The 18,316-nt window shown below is 36.4% G+C and overlaps 1 protein-coding gene across 1 annotated transcript; it reads left to right on the forward strand.

Moving 5' to 3' along the window:
- Nucleotides 1-5,947: 5,947 nt before the first annotated feature.
- On the forward strand, nt 5,948-17,075 carry JCHAIN (joining chain of multimeric IgA and IgM). The gene is made up of 4 exons (XM_003414062.4): nt 5,948-6,080; nt 9,290-9,416; nt 13,995-14,075; nt 14,755-17,075. The coding sequence occupies exons 1-4, from the start codon at nt 6,017-6,019 to the stop codon at nt 14,957-14,959; spliced, it is 477 nt and encodes a 158-aa protein (XP_003414110.1). The 5' UTR covers nt 5,948-6,016; the 3' UTR covers nt 14,960-17,075.
- Nucleotides 17,076-18,316: the final 1,241 nt, after the last annotated feature.

Genomic DNA, 18,316 nt, shown 5'->3' on the forward strand with positions numbered 1-18,316 from the left:
TATTAGATGTGGTGGAAGTTATTACTGTACAGGAACATTTAAAAAGGGGAGATTTTAGTTGTCTGTATGCTTAATAGGAGCCAATACTATAGCACAGCTTCCAGGAAGAGATGCTATAATCTTCAATGCCATGCACTGAAAAATGTTAAACTGTGTTTTGTACTGATCAGTTAACACTTGGACTATACATATGTGGATATTGCATTTAAAAATGGACATGGACAATATGGTGCAGGTCTAACAAAGAGACTAATATTGTTAGAGGACTGAAACTTGGAGACAGATTTCAACTCCTCTTAAAAATGTTCTCTATTCATTAATACTTAATTCAATCAATATAACTGTACATTGCTGTGTTAGGTTCTTGAAACAGAAGAGCAAAAAGACAATGCTGCTTTCAAGGAGCTTTTATTCTAATAAGGAGGAGACAGATACTAATAAACTAAATAAGAATTCCAAACATTGGTAAGTACTGTGAAGAAAATGAAACAGGATAATATGACAGTGACTGATGATTAATTAGGAGTATTAGCAATTAGAGAAGTTCTCTTTGAGTCAATGACATTTTACTTGAGACTTGAATGATGATAAGGGGCCAGGCATGCAAGGATATGGGAAGTGTTTCAGGCAAAGGGACCAGAAAATGGAAAGGCACTGAGCTGAAGTAGCCAACGAGTGATGAGTGAAAGGGAGAGTGATGGAAAATCAGGCAGGGTAGTGAGTTTGAGTTGGTCTAAGTGTAATGAAAAGCACATGGAGGGTTTTATGTCAGATATGATCTGATTTACCTTTTAAAAAATCATTGTGTCTGCTGAGTGGACAATGAGCTATGGGGGCAAGACTGATATAGAGAAACTTTGGAGCCGTGAACAGTTTAAGTATAAACATGAAACCATTTTCTTTTTTTTTTCGCTTATTGTTTCTCACTTACTATATTTAAATTTTTCTTTGTCCTCCCTTGACAATGTTTTGAGAAGGTTCCATAATATTCTCATAGTTTTCTACTATTAAAAACCTAGTTCAGCCTAAAAACTTATATCTCAAACTTTCTTTTAGTTTTTAACCTCTGACCTCCATTTCTGGACAAGATGGAATGACAGACCAGATTTACCCTCTTACATGAAACAACTGAAAAAACCTGACAAAATACATGAAACGGGTTTTTGAGATATTAGGCAATGAAGGACTGTGATCCCTGAGAAATGAGAAACAATGAGGAGAGCCCTACAATTGCTCCAGTTTATTGCTTTGAGCTTCCTGGCACAGGTAGGGGGAAAGTAGGTTGAGGCCAGAGAACTTCTTGGGTTGAAGAGAAAGAGCAGAGAGCCTGGGGAGACCAAAGACGCTAGAGTTCTTAGGGCCAAGTACTGGAGAGGAGACTGCTGTACAGAGAGAAAGTCCAAAGATTTGCAGAGGGTCTCTCTTGAATACTCAGGAGAGTATACTGATCAGTGCCTGTGAGTGAGGAAACTACTTGAAACCAGGGGAAGAACCACCTGAAAGGATTAGAGGAAATAGTGCATAGAGCTCACATAGGACTGGAAGTAGTGTCTGTTCCCACAAGCCACACTGGAAATCCTCGCAAATCCACATTAGGTAGTGTACTTAGTAGTGAGGAATAATTACCCTCACGTAGTGGTTAAGCGCTACGGTTGCTAACCAAAGGGTTGGCAGTTTGAATCCACCAGGCGCTCCTTGGAAACTCTATGGGGCAGTTCTACTCTGTCCTATAGGGTCTCTATGAGCCAGAATGGACTGGATGGCAGCTAACAACAGCAACACTACCAGGGATCCATAAACCATAAACCAGCCATTAAAATAACAAAAATAGTTATGGCTAATAAACCAACAAAAGAGTTAAAATTATAAAAATTTGAGTTGATTACTGGTTACTGAGTTAGTCTAAAAGAAAGCTGAAAAGAAGAGAAAGAGAAGAACAGATGGAACAAACAGAAAACAGTGGCAAGGTGGTAGATTTATACCTAACTAGGCAAAAAAAAAAAAATAGTCACATTAAATGTAAGTGAAATATAAGTGGTCATTCAATAATGATAGAGGGAAGTTCATCAAGAGGGCATAGCAATCGTAAATGTTTATGTATCTAATAACAGAGCTTCAAAATTCATGAAGCAAAAACTGATAAAATGGCAGGGAGAAATGGACAAATCCACAATTATAGCTGGAGATTTCAATATCCTTCTCAATGTTTGATAAAACAAGTAGAATATCAGGAAGGATTTAGAAGAGTTGAACAGCACTAACCAAAAAAACCAAACCAAACCCATTGCCATCAAATCGATTCTGACTCATAGCGACCCAGTAGGACAGAGTAGAACTGCCCCATAATTTCTAAGGCTATGAATCTTTATGGAAGTAGACTGCCATGTCTTTCTCCCAAGGAGCAGCTGGTGGATTCAAATTGCTCACCTTTCGGTTAGCAGCTGAACGCATTAACCACTGTGTCACCAGGACTGTTAGAAGAGCACTATCAAACAGTATAACCTAATTGACATTCATAGAACTCTCCACTTAATAGCAGAAGACATATATTTTGAAGTACATATACAACATATATCGTATTCTGTGTCATAAAACAAATCTTAAAAAATTCTGAAGGATGCAAGTCATACAAAAGTATGATTTCTGACCAAAAGGGAATTAAATTAGATATCAATATCAGATATTTGGAAAATCCCCAAATATTTGGAAACTAAATAACACACTTTTAAATGTTATTAACAGTTTTATGCCAATAAATTTGACAACTTAGATGAAATGGGCAAATTTCTTGAGAGACAAAAACTACTAAAACTTGCTCAAGAAGAAATATGTAACCCAAATAGCCCTATATCTATTAAAGAAATCAAATTTGTAGTTCAAAAATTTCTCACAAAGAGACTCCAGGCTCAGATGGCTTTACTGCTGAGACACACAATATTTAAGCAAAGAATAATACCAATTCTACATAAACTCTTCCAGAAAATTGGAGAGGAGGACTTCCAAACTCATTCTATTAGGCTAGCATTATCCTGACACCAAATCCAGACAAAGACATTAGAAGAAAATAGCATTTCACATCAGTATCTCTCAAGAACATAAATGCAGAATTTCTAAGCAAAATCGAATCCAACAGGATATTATATCCAATAGGATATTATATCATGATTAAGTGGGGTTTATGCCAGGAATGCAAGTTTAGTTTAACTTTAAAAAATAAATGTTCATCATATTAACACACTAAAAAAGAAAAACCATTGTTATCATCTCCATAGACAAAGAAAAAGCATTTGAAAAAGTCCAACATCCGTTCCTGATAAAAACTCCCAGCCAACAAGAAATAGAAGGGAACTTCCTCAACTTGATAAAGGGCATCCAAGAAAAACCTAACATCACACTTAAAAATTGAATGCTATGGATATTTTTTTTTTTTTAGATATAACATTTTATGGATATAACATTTTTTAACCTATTTATTGTGGTGTAATTGACGTATAATGAACCTTACACATTTAAAATACACAATTTGATAAGTTTTGACATATACACACATCCATGAATTTATTACCACCAAGATAATGTATCCACCACCCCTGAAAGTTTCTTCATGTCCTTTTATAACCCCTCCATCCCTCCTCTCTCCATCCCCCTTCCCAGGCAAATGCTGATCTGTTTTCTGTCTCCATAGATTTGCTTGCATTTTCTAATGGTTTTCTTGGTACTTTTTCTTGCTTGATTTTGGGGAGAGGAAAGCGCTCTTTCTTTCCCTCTTCCAAAGGCTGTTGTTAGGTGCCTTGAAGTTGGTTCCGACTCATAGTGACATTGTGCATACCTTGTGTACAACAGAATGAAACGTTGCCTGGTTCTGTGCCGTCCTCACAATTGTTACTATATTTGTGCCTATTGGTGTAGCCACTGTGTTAATCTATCTCACTGAGGATCTTCCTCTTTTTCACTGACCCTCTACTTTACCAAGCATGATGTCCTTCTCAAGGGATTGGTCCCTCCTGATAACATGTCCATCTTGCTTATAAGGAGCATTCTGGCTATACTTCTTCCAAGACAGGTTTGTTCATTTTCTGGCAGCCCATGGCATATTCAGTATTCTTTGCCAACACTATGATTCAAATATATCAATTCTTCCTTGGTTTTCCTTATTCATTGTCCAACTTTTGCATGCATATAAGGTGATTGAAAATATTATGGCTTGGGTCAGGTGCACCTTGGTCATCAAAGTGACATCTTTGCTTTTTAACACTTTAAAGAGATCTTTTGCAACAGATTTGCCTAATTCAATACGCTGTTTGATTTCTTGACTGCTGCTTCCATGGGTGTTGATTGTTGGATCAACAATCCCAAGGGTAAAAGGGGGAAAAGTATCTTATCACGAACACTACTATTTCCACAAGGCCAACAGCTCCTATGATGACACCACACCACACCTTTCCCCTCCGTAATCCTTTAAAGACTGAAGGAGGAGTATGGCAGTGGTGGGGTGTGGCTGATGGCAGTAATTTGAGTTCTGTTGCCTCTTGTTAAGCCTTGGAGAATGTTATCTGGCCTTTTTTTTTTTTTTTTGGATTTTGGAGTAACTGTTCTTGTTTGTTAGCTGTGAGCGCTAGTCATCAACACTGGGGCAAAGAAAAAATTTCATTTTATTACAGAGGCTGTTCTAGTAGTCCAAGAAAGAGGATGGGGGCTTGGAATACGGTGGTAGTAAAAATGAAAAGAATTAGATGAATTTGAGATACATTTTGGAGATAAAGCCAATAGGACATGGCAGTAGACTGGATGTGAGGGAGAAGAAAAGAAAGGAAATCCTAGCATGTTGGAGAGGGGATAGAATGATGCTCTGTCCAAATACTCAGATTTAAAAAAAAAAAAATTGACACCAATTAAATGAAAAAAAATTGCAAGAAATATGTAATGCAACATAAAAAAAAAACAGTTTTATGTTGAGGCATCTGAAATGAAAATCATCTCATGGGTTTACGTTTCTGAATAGTGTTAATGGATTGGCAAACACAAGGTCTGCCTTAATTAAGGTTGCCATCAAATTAAAAGGTGGCAACTGATACATTTAATATTTATCAATTTCTAATTCCAGTTCCATGTTGTTGTTGTCAGGTGCTGTGGAGTCACTTCTGACTCACAGCAACCGTATGTACAACAGAACAAACACTGCCCGGTCCTGCCATTCTCAAAATCGTTCTGCTTGAGCTCACTGTTGCAGCCACTGTGTCAGTCCATCTCGTTGAGGGTCTTCCTCTTTTTTGCTGACCCTCAACTTTACCAAACATGATGTCCTCCACCAGGGACTGATTCCTCCTGATAACACGTCCCAAGTATGTGAAACGAAGTTGCCATTTCCATATTGAACTTATAAAATAAAATAAAATAAATAAATAAAATAAAATATTGAAAGTAATATTCTGATTACGTTTATTGAAAGTAATCAGAACATTAGAATACATACACACACACATATATACACGCCTTCATTCATCTGTCAGCTCGGTTAATTAAGGAGTAGTAGAAAAAAAATGATGTAAGATACAATTAAGACCTTAAAGGATTTTAATTCATTCTTCCTCCTTCCCTCCCCTTCATTTATTGTTCCAGGCATGACAAGCCTCAGACATTTGATTTGAAGATAGGTATGAATCTATCTAGGTAATAAAGTTGATTTTTTTTTTTTTAGTGAACTCCTGCTTTGAAATTATTATTAGCTTCTGATTTAATTATATAGAGTAAATGCAAAATAAAGAAGGATTACATCAAAGCATAGGTTATCGGGGGTTGCTTTGGAAGAAAATACTGAAATGTAAGCAATGCATTTCTTTCCAAAGCAGCATTTAAATTTCAGACTTCAACCGCAGTTGTGATTGTTTTTAGTTTGTTAGTTGCCTGGAGCGTTATTTTAAGAAAGCAGAAGCACCATCATTTGCACATTCCTTATAGATCGCACACCTTAACCCTGACCTCTTAGCTCCAGTGTTTCAAAAGAAGTGAAGGCAAGATGAAGAATCGTTTGCTTTTCTGGGGAGTCCTGGCCATTTTTGTTAAAGCTGTTCTTGTGACAGGTATGTGGTATTTAGAAAATGAACCTAGAAAAAAGGAAAAATATAGTACAGATTCTTCAGATTCAAGCATTTATGTTTATGCTTTGCTTGACCAGCTAGTCAGCCACTGTTTTCTAGCATGTCTTAATCTTTATATGGGCAATGATCTTTATACAAACATGACTCAGTGTGATTCTTTTTTTATTCCTTTTTTCTCTTATTTGCCTACTACATCCTGGAGAATAAGGAAATAGGTATTTCTGGATAACTATAGATAGCCATATTTGTAAGTCTCCATCTTGAGTCTTGAAAATCAGTAATTCTCCCCTGGGGTCTCTTAAATTAGTACTCTGGAGAAATGAATAATTACAGTAGATAAGATATAATGCATTGAGATTTTATATCCCCAGAGAGACTGACATTAATTCTAACAATTTTCCTGGATCTGAGCCTACAGATTTATTATGTCCCTTTAACATTGTTTGATGTTATACAAGTCGTCTATAACGTGATGGCTGAATTTTGCTTTTTTTTGTGTACAAAACTTTCAAACAACTATAGAAAGTAGTATACACCCTGAATATAGAGGTACCGTATTAAATAATTTCTATTTAGAAGACACATAAGTTAGAGGAGATATAATTTGGCTGGATTAACCATTTCTAATACTGAGGTTATAGTTCTTATTCAGACATCCCCAAAACACCACCAGGATTTCCTATTTAAACATAGAACATGAAAAGAATGTAATTTAGAATAGTTATTATACATTTTTATTATACATATATATTTATATTAGCTTAGCATTAAGTCATAGCTTTCTAATAAGATTTAAAAAGTATTAGTAGTAGAACATGTATATATTCATATATAAACATATAAATCTGCTTATAGTATATAAATATATTTGTTAGGAAAAAGTATGTAACTGCATATATAATAGCCAGCATTCATCGAATACATATTATATTCTAGGCACTGTGCTAACTGTTCTACATATACTATTCCATTTAATTCTCACAGTAGCTATGTGAGGATAGGTACTTTACTATGTCCGGTGTATAGCTGAGCCAGTTAAGAGACTTCTTGACTTAACAAAGGTCACATAGCAAGGAAGTGGTAGGTAGAACTGAAGCAAGCTGAGTTTATCGCACCTATTCCTAACCACTATCCTGTTCTGCCTACCTAAGAGAATCATCTTTCAATAAATTCATTACAGTCATATCTAGCATGTATTAAGTCTATTTTCTTATTTGACCTGAATGAAATATTTATTGAGCACCTACTATGTCTGAGGTTCTCTGGGAATAAAGTAAGGCACAGTCCATAATAATAGGTTTATTAGGGAAAATACCGGCCATCTGTGAGAGAGAATGTCAGAGTCCTATAAATCCTGGTGAATTGAAAGCAGTTGTACATTTTCCAGGAGCTATATTAGGCCACCTAATTTTATATAATATCAGTAATGATAGTTTCTCTCTAGGGTCCTGGTAAGGAAATACATTATGTGTCATAATAAACAGAGACATTTTCTGTTTAAGACTTTATAGTCAAGTCACTTACTCAGCTATTAATATCAGGTTTTGGTTAGATAGTATATATTCATTTCTATTTTATTGAGAAAAATATTTAATAAGAGTCATGGATACAGGAGGAAGAAGACACATTTAAGTCATCTTACTGCTTTCAGAACATTAATAAGATTTACATCATTATCTTGAATTGACTTTATAGTATTTCTTCTCCAATACCATAAGGACTTTTGTCAGAAGATTTATTAAGAACTTATGAATAATGGCATAGTAATGCTTTATAAAGTTCTTTATAAGCACAATAACAGTGGTTTTAAAATGTCTTTGTAATGGCTGTTATCATTAAGACGGAAATATTGCAATTAGTTTCTCTCTGCTTTGGGAATCATCTCAGGAATAATTGGACTTCCAGTTAAGAACAATTTTTCCTATCCTGACTATTTAACCTTTATAACTTGAATGTATGTGCTAAATCTTTATTTTATTAGTTGAGGCTTGATGAGAGAAATTTTTAAAGGTCATTTAGCTAAAGCTATAAGAACAGATAAAGATATTTAACATCAGTATAATTGTTTAATTAATACTATTATTGTAAAGGTATTATTAACTTCAAATATCTAAGTATTAACTGATCTAAGTCAGATAATAAGAAATTTTGTTTGTTTATTCTTTGATAATCAAATTTGTCAATAAAAAGACACTCAAAGTTAAGGTTTTAAATGGTCATCTATATATTCTTTCACTTATTAATTTTTTCTGTATACAGGCATATTATATTAAATAGAGCTTGTTCCTCACAATGTTTTATAAGTTTTCTTTTGCAAATTTATAATACTTTACATCTATATATACTACATCTTTTAAAATAATTCTCATAAGCATTATTAATAAATATAGCACTTATTTTTTATTTGATTGAATGATTATACCATGATAACCTGATTGGTACTATGAAAAAGAAGAATATAATTCAGTTTAGGAAAATTGTGTTGGAGACTATTTAAGTCATATAAAAAATAAGGTTATCTTTTGAAACTGGGTTTATAAAGGCTAAAGCTATTTTTGTTTACTTTTTAATGAATTTGCTTTGGTATGGGAGAAATCAATGTAGATTTCTGTTTTCTCTCTCACTTTGGTATTTGGAAGTGATTTTTACAGGGCTACATTAATCAGAAGCTATACCTCAATTAGAAACATCAGGTGAAAACCAGAATTCACCCAGCCTAGGTTTCCATAGACTACATAAAAGGGGTGGGGGCGGGGGCCGGGGGTGCGAAGAAAATTCTTGGTAGAGTTCATTTGGATTTCTTTCACTATGAGATCCCACTTTATTTTTTTATTGTGGTGAGATATGTTAACAAGATAATTCCCATTTTAACCATTTTTACATGTACAATTCAAGTGACATTATTTACGTTCCTCATCACCCTTTAACAGAAACTCAGTACCCCTTAAGAAATACCTCCCCATTTCCTCCTCCCGCCTGCCTGCCCCTTGTAATCACTAATGAACTTTTGGTCTCTATGCATTTGAAATTCCACTTTTAGCTATTTTAGATTAGGAAAGAGAACATGAGAAGAAAGCTGAGACTGAACAACTGTATAACCTTCTTTTTCTGAAGGCAAGAAAGAAATTAATACAGATTTATATAAATAAAGTTTTGTTTCCCTTTCTTCTTAATATGTTTTACCTTTCAAGCCCAAGACAAAGATGAAAGGACCCTTCTTGTTGACAACAAGTGTAAGTGTGTCCGGATTACTTCCAGGATCATCCCTTCTAAAGAAGATCCTAGCCAGGATATTGTGGAAAGAAACATCCGAATTATGTATGTGGCATTCCATAGTTCCCTTTTTTCATGCTGTAAGCAGGGATACTTTATAATATTAAGCATTGAATGTAATATCTATATTTTTCCTACCTTTCTGGGGGTGTTGTACTTTATATGAGGTTGAGTCATGTTAATGGAGGTGAGACAACTCTACAGAAGTTGGGGGTGGGGGTGGGGCAGGCATTGGGTGGTGGTGCCAGGAACAAAGTTTCCTAGACCAGGGACTTTCAGGCAGTCTCAAATCAGCCAGCCAGATCAGTAATAACTGAAGGTTCTGATCTAGCCGTTGACATGTCCTATTTATATGGAGTGATTTTAATTTGAATCAGAACTTTCAGTTGCCCTTGATCAGTTCAAACTGAAATTTCTGATAACCCTAAAAGCGTTATTTTGTACCATATATGGTATACACTGTACTGAATTCTACACTGTACTTAAATGTCTGCATAAAGATAAGGTAGGCTGTTCAAATTGACTAATTTGATTCAGTCTTCACTTTTAGATTGAACTTCAGATATTCATTTCATTTCACACATAGACCAGAGTTATATGCTATGTGATTCGTATTCAGTGTTAATAATATTTGAGAAATGAAATTCCTGTTGTATCCAGTCTGTAATGTCTTCCTTATGAACCACTCCTACCATGAATAGTTTTCCTACAGTCAAATACTTCCAATAGCAAAAGAATCTAGCATTCAATCCCCTTCAGTCAGTAGGATAAATATGTGGTTAAGAATCTTGTTTCAAGTCCTCACCGGTTCGCTTAATATCTGTGTGATCTTGTATGCAAGTTACTTATCCATTCTAAACTTCAACTTTCTCATCTCTGGATGGGGGAAAAATAATGTCTACCTCAGAGAGTTATTGTAAATATAAATTGATAATATCTATTCCTTTGAGAGCTTGGCATAGTTCTTGACACAGAGCCAACAAAATATTGACATTTATTTATTCACTTAACCTGTGTGCCTGTGTAGCCTATCATTATCACTGTCCTGCTTAAAACTGCTTTGATGGTATTCCCAACATTGTTCTTAGGATAAATTACAAATGCCTCAACTAACCTACAAAGCTCAGCATAAGGCTCGAGCTCATCTACTGCCACTGTTCTTTCACTTTAAGTTTGAAAATCCAGCAATATTTCAGTACCTTTATTTCCTCAAACTCACAGTACTCTCTTCCTCTTCTGTTTTTATACATACTAGTCCTGCTTGAAGTACTCTTCCTTTCACCCATCTTAGCCTGCTTCACTCCTGCTCAACCTACACGTCCTAGTTTAGACATAACTTCCTCTAGCAGGTTTTCTTTGACTAAGCCTTTCTCCACAACAACTTCCTATTGTTGGCTGCCACTGAGTTAGCCCCTGACTCATGAAGGCCCCATGCACAACCACTTTTGTACCATCCCCATGATTGGTTGGGGATCACACTGTTGTGATGCATCGGGTTTTCACTGGCTGATTTTCAGAAGTAGACCTCCAGGCCTTTCTTCCTAGTCAGTCTCAGCCTTAGTCTGGTAGCTCTGCAGAAACCTGATGCTTCCTTGGTCTCATTTCTAAAAATTCTATTAGTATTGAAGTTTACATCTGCTGCTATGTCATTATGGCAGCTCTGCTGACTCCATTACTCAACATGACTCCTAGGGTAAAATAGTGTATACTAAATAAAATATAATGTGAATATATGCATGCATATACTTTATAGGATTGTGAGGCTTAAATACAAAAATGTATTAAAGCATCTAGAGCAGTGTCTGGCCCACAATAAGCCAAAAAGACCAAACCTGTTGCTATGGAGTTGATTCTGACTCATCATGACCCTATAGAACAGGGTAGAACTGCTTCACAGGGTTTCCAAGGCTGTAATCCTTACAGAAGCAGAATTCCACATCTTTGTCCCATGGAGCGGCAGGTGGGTTCAAACCACTGACCTTTCCGTTAGCAGCCAAGCACTTAACCACTGTATCACCAGGGCTTCTTTTTGGCTCACAGTGTTGTTGTTGTTAGGTGCCATTGAGTTGGTTCTGATTCATAGTGACCCTAGGTACAACAGAATGAAACACCGTCTGGTCCTATGCCATCCTCACAATCATTGTTATGCTTAAGTCCATTGTTGCAGCCACTGTGTCAGTCCATCTCATTGAGGGTCCTCCTCTTTTTTGCTGTCCCTCTACTTTACCAAACATGATTTCCTTCTCCAGGAACTGATCCCTCCTGACAACACGTCCAAAGTATGTGAGACGTAGTCTCGCCATCCTGGCTTCTAAGGAGCATTCTGGTTGTACTTCTTCCGAGACAGATTTGTCCATTCTTTGGGCAGTCCATGGTATAGTCAATATTCTTCTCCAACATCATAATTCAAAGGTGTCAGTTCTTTGGTCTTCCTTTTTCATCGTCCAGCTTTCACATGCATAGGAGGTGATTGAAAGCACCGTGGCTTGGGTCAGGTGCACCTTAGTCTTCAAAGTGACATCTTTGCTTTTCAACACTTTAAAGAGGTCTTTTGCAGCACATTTGCCCAATGCAATGCCTCATAGTAGGCACACATAAATGTTTTCACTTATCTTTCTCACCATTTAAAGCCTTCATGGTATTATTAGATCCTTTACAGTTTATAAGGAATAGATACATTCCTTCAACAAATATTTATTTTGTACTAATGAATGCCAAATACTGAGGGTTAGAGTTGAGTGTGCAGTAATTTATATAAAACACAGCCCATGTCCTCAAAGAGTCTACACTCTAGTAGGGAACTTTAAACAAGTAAAAAGGCAATTACAATACAGTATTTTAAGTGCTATGATGGATAAAAACCAAACCCCTTGCCGTCTAGTTGATTGTGACACATAGTGACTCATACAGAGTAAAACTGCCCGATAGGATTTCCAGAGAGCAGCTGGTAGATTTGAACTGCTGACCTTTTGATTAGCAGCCAAGCTCTTAACCATTGTGCCACCAGGGGTCCATGACAGGAATAGGCACAGGATACTGGAGAAGCGTGGAAACCCTGGTGGTGCAGTGGTTAAGAGTTCGACTGCTAACGAAAAAGTTGGGAGTTCAAATCCACGATGTACTCTTTGGAAACCCTATGGGGTAGTTCTGCTCTGTCCTTTAGGCTCGCTATCAGTTGGAATCAACTCAAGGGCAACGGGTATTGTAGGAGCACTGTGAAAGGGTACCCAATCCAATCCTGGATGGAGTGGCAGTGGGAGGCAGGAAAGGTGTTTGGAGTAAATGATGGACATGAAGGATAATGGCTATTGCTGGGTGAATGGTAGTTAACTGTATAAATATGTGTGTGATGAGTGACAGGGTTGATAGGTGGGGCAAGTTGTTCCAAGGAAAGGAAACAGGCTTATTGTGAGAATTACATGAAATCATCATGTAACATGCTGTACATAGTACCACACCCACAGTAAGTACTTAGTAAATGTTAGAACTGTTATTATTTTTAAGAATTGGAGGTGAAAAAAGCATTGCAAGTGTGTGGAGTGGCAAAAAGTTGTTTACAGATGGCATGTAGTGTGAAGAGGATGGTGTGGTGAGAGATGAGGCTGGAGAGTTGGGGGCATATGATGAAGTGCATTCTATCCCATGTTAAGGACACCCTGTTATCTGGGGAGACAGTAGTTTCTAAGCAGAGGAGGAAATTAGATTTGTATTTTAGAAAGGCTATTTTGACTACAATGTGACTAATGTGTTGGAAGGGTCAGAGAGGGAAGATTCAGGGATGATATCCAGGTTTTGGCTGGATGCCTTTGTGGGTGATATTGCTACATATGGAGTTAGGAAACACATCTTTTGTTTGATTCTTTCTTTCTTTTGGTAGGGAGGGGTGCATAGGGGGAGAACAGCATCATAAATGAAAGCATTTAAAAGATAATGAAATCACCTGAATTGGTTGATAAGCGTTATCTAATTTTTCGTGGGATATCACCAAATCAAGAGATTCTAGTTATAGCTTTGCTGCTTATTAGTTGTATGAACTTGGATAGGTAACCTAGTCTCTTTGATTTCTAATCTCAGTGTCCCTAAAATAATATGTCTGTCCATTCATTCAACAAATATTGAACATATTACATATGTCACACACCCAGCGAGGCGCTGAGAAAACATTAATGAAAAGATTTTTTTTTTTTGCCTCAAGGAATGTATACTCTGGAGAAACAGTCATTCTATAGGCAAGAAATTATGACATGACATTTATTGTAATAAAGATACATAAGCTTCAATGAGACTACAGAGGAAGGAGTTTATTGGTGAGGTTGAGGTAATCACAGAGGACGCATAACTTGACCTGATTCTTAAAGGAAAAGTAGGGATTGGCCAAGTAAGCAGGTGGTTGACGGAGGAGGTGCCTGAGTTTTATTTTGAAAGGGAAATGTTTAAAATGCAGCAAATTACCGTGAAAATCTGAGTTATAGCATTACTATAGAGTGTTCATAGTGTGCTAACGTAATGGTAAGTACTGTTCTAATGAAATATTAAGTTCAGTTCTGGCAATACAGCTATTACCAAACCTATTAATATCTGCTAGTTTAATTATTTTGCTTTATTTTCTTTCTTTTTTTTTAGTGTTCCTCTGAACAACAGGGAGAATATCTCTGATCCCACCTCGCCACTGAGAACCAAATTTGTGTACCATTTGTCTGACCTGTAAGAAATTTTCCTTCATAGTAGTATAGACATGGAAGTTAATAACTTTTGATGAACCTCATTAGTAAGAATGTTTCTGAAAATATGTTGATGTATCAACATTACAGATATAATTGGAACTTTCGAATAATTCATTCCTGTTTTAATTATTAAAAAAATTATCAGGTATTATAAATTCATAAATTTTTATCACAGGTTTATTCTAAAGAAGAAATTGTTGTCATTAGTATAGAAAGGGCCAATTTATCTTAATCGTTCAGTAAGTGGATTTCAGATATATGCACATGCAGGTGTTTCTTTGGCAACTATACAAGCAAGCCAGCATCCAACAGTTTTTTTTTTTTTTTAATTCTGCCTGCCTTGTCACTATAAATTTTACTATGTATACAGTTGTGAATAAAACTAACACAATAGAAGTTGCTGTGTATGTATAGACAAATCAGTATCATATTACTAGTTATATTGCTTACTTTTTAGCTAAGTGTTACGTATTAAAGTTTGAAAAATCTTATAAATGATTCTGTATCGTAGAGCTGCTGAGGTCTGAAAGGAGTCACCTTTTGTCAGTTGTCAGGTCAGAGCTGGAAGAGCTAATTGATTTTAGGTAGAAATGTGTAGTCACTCAGATTTTGAGACAGCATTTGACAGGGAGTGTCTAATGCAGATACTTGTTTTTCAGCTGTAAAAAATGTGATCCCGTAGAAGTGGAGCTGGACAATCAGGTGGTTACTGCCACCCAGAGCAATATCTGTGATGAAGACAGTGAGACCTGCTATACTTACGACAGAAACAAGTGCTACACTAATACGGTCCCACTGATCTATGGTGGTAAGACCAAAATGGTGACAACGGCCCTGACACCGGATTCCTGCTATCGTGATTAATTTACGCCATTGCTGACTGCACAGCTCCTTATGTTGAAAGGCTCTCCATTTCAATCCAGAAAGCTAATACGTTTACTACCAAGGAAATAAAATCAGGTTTTTGGATAATGTGAAACTACCTTTTCCCCAAAGTAATTGACATAGTAACATTATTCTTATATTTGTTGGTTAATTCTTTCTTCATAGTATATTCACACTTATCAAGCTTGCCTGAAGGGGTACACTTCCTTAAAAATGGAATTTCTATCATTTAAAAAAACAGACAAGGGGAGAAAATAAAACTCAAAGAGTGAAAATAAGGCGACATAATTAAATTTTGCCTTTTTTTTTTTTTTGGCTTTGACTTGGAGAGCCACCGCTTTTACACATTCTTTTCTCTTTTAAAATAGTATTACTGTGTAGAGAAAATTTATGTATAAAACATAGATTAGCCTATGTCTTCATTAGAAAGATAATAATTGGAGAACATATTTGGAACTACTTATAAAAATAATTTAAAATAGGGGCTCTAATATTTATGAAACTGATCAGAAATTGACATCTTTAAATGCATAATTGAAAAATATATTTTGCTATGACACAGACTGGGCAGCAGATGATACAGATTTTTCTTTTTTTTTGATAAAAATTTCATTTTGATAATCAGGCTAGTATAAGAAAAACCATCCATGTTGTGACTGAATCTAATGAAATCTGTATTCCAAAATATGTATTCTCTAGCACAGTTTGACCAATTAAATAGATTCATAAGCATATACCTGTGTGGAATAGTTCATTCGAAAAGAGTTTGTGTTAACTTTCTTGTATGTAAGTTAAAATATAATTTATTATTGGTGAACAGTTTGAAGTATGTACAAGTATATATATGAGGTGCATTTGTCATTTTAGACCTAAAATTAAATAAAAAGGCAAGGCCCCTCCTGATAAACACAGTATCAATCATGGCAGGTAAAACTTTTTCTTGGCAGGACTCAAGTGCAGTTGATAACACATATCTGTGGGCAGTAAATGCTGACTCTGGATTTAAAGTAGAGAGTAAAAGTTGGTTTCTTGAGGCATTGTTCTATGTTTTCTTTTTTTAATGGTAATAATCATTTTGAATAACTTCCACTGTGTTTATATGGATTAATTCAGTGTTTCTTGAGGAATAATCATAGGATATTCTGGGACTTTAGTAGGAATCATAACTTTGACATACCAAGGATACATCCATTCTTAAATGGTCTTCAGTCTAGCGTGTGGTTTTGGCCAAGTCTTTGACTTCTACTTAATCTGTAGACATTCATTGAATTTTTACCATGCACAAAGAACTATGCTGGATTCTTTAGTGATTAAGTTGTCTCATAAAAAAGTCACTATCACACCTCACACCCTATAACTCTGCTTAGTTGTCATCTTCTCCGTGAGTTCTATCCTGACCACTTAAAAAAAACTGCAAACCTCATTTGCTTGTCTTGTTCCCCCCTCCCAAGTACCTATCACCGTCTAGCAGACTATATATTTTACTTATTTATTATGTTTATGATCGGTCTTCCCCACAAGAATGTAAGCTCCACAAGGGCAGATGTCTTTCAGTCTACTAATGTATCCCCAGGACTGAGAACAGTGCCTGGCATATAACCAAACCAATTGCTCTTGAGTTGATTCTGACTCGTGGTAACCCCACTGTGCTCCACAGGATTTTCAGTGGCTGAAAATAGAAGTAGATTGCCAGGCCTTTCTTCTGAGGCACCTGTGGGTAGACTCAAACCACTAACCTTTTGATTGGGACCTGAGTATATTAACTGTTTGTACCACCCAGGGACTCTACCTGGCACAAAAAAAAGAAAAAAAAAAATAGAGGCATTAAATATTTGACCAAATGAACATGAGGAGACAGATATATGTATAAATAATTATAATTATTTGGTAGAATGTGTTAAAGGCCAAGAAAGTTACAAAGTGTTACAAGAATTTATGAGAGGCTGCTTCTGAACAGAACCCTCTCTCTCCCCATCTTTGCCCTAGTTTCTCTGTGAACCCAATAGAGAGAAATGCAGGTCTTTTTCCAAAAGTTCAGTTAAATTCTGAGCTCATCATGGTAATAATAGTAAAAAAAAAAAAAAACCCAAACCCATTGTCATTGAGTAAATTCCAACTCATGGTGACCCCGTGTGTTACTGAGTAGAACTGCTCCATAGGGTTTTCTTGGCTGTAATCTTTACAGAAGCAGATCACCAAGCCTTTCTTCTGCAGAGTTGTTGGGTGGGTTTGAACCACCAACCCTGAGCTTATTGGTCAAGTGCAAACCATATGCACCACCCAGGGACCTTATAACTTAGTTGCCATTGAGTTCATTCTGACTCATGGCGACCCCATACGTTTCAGAGTAGAATTGTGCTCCACAGGGTTTTCAAGGCTTTGACCTTTCAGAAGTAGATTGCCAAAACTTCCTTCTTTCAAGGCACCCCCTAGGTGGGTTCAGACTGCCAACATTTTGGGTTAGTAGCCCAGCACTTAACTGTTTGTGCATACAAGGACTTCTTTTATCAATAATAATAATTGAAACTATTGTACAGCCAGCACTTACTGAGCACTTATTATGTGCTAGGCACCAACATAAGGGTTTTTGTAAGTGTGCATTTAATATAAATCCAGAGTAGTCGATTGCTGTTAAATGAGGACCTTCCAGTTAGTTTCATTCATACATTTGCTTATATTATTGGAGAGTTTATCAGATACAGTAAGAATTTAGGGATACAATAGGATTCTGTGGCAGCCATGAAAGGGGGCCTTTCAGATGCCTACAGGGAGTGTAATTGACCTATGGCTCTGATAATCAACACTGAGGTCTCAATTCCCATGGGCCATTCCCAGCCAGCAGTGACTGAGTATGGGAGAGTTATGAAGACAGACCTGTTCCTAGAGACACAGGACTCCTCTGATGGATGACTGGCTTGAGGACTGCCTGTTGGCTTTGCTGAAAATTTCTTAGCACTGCACTACATCAGACATCACTACCCAGCCTTCCTTCCCTCTCTCCTTGGAGGGTTCAGACCTGCAACGCGGTCTGCTGGTTCTCCCAGCCTCCTTCAGTTCCCACCCCGTTTTCCCTTAATAAATCTTAATAAATCTCTTGCACCTTTACTCTCAGCTTATGCTTTTGGAGAACCTGAATCCACACAGTAGCCAATTATATTCTATCTGATTTAATGATGATGATGATAAATTGAATACCTTTCACGTGCCAGGTGACTTACCTCTGCCATTGCATTTAATCTTTAACTCTTTGGGCATTACTGTCATATTATAAATGAGAAAACCAACTCAGTGGGTAATTAGCAATTTGACTGATGCACTCCTGTAGCAAATGGCAGT

The sequence above is a fragment of the Loxodonta africana genome, chromosome 5, assembly GCF_030014295.1.
Source record: "Loxodonta africana isolate mLoxAfr1 chromosome 5, mLoxAfr1.hap2, whole genome shotgun sequence".
Taxonomy (NCBI): Eukaryota; Metazoa; Chordata; class Mammalia; order Proboscidea; family Elephantidae; genus Loxodonta; species Loxodonta africana.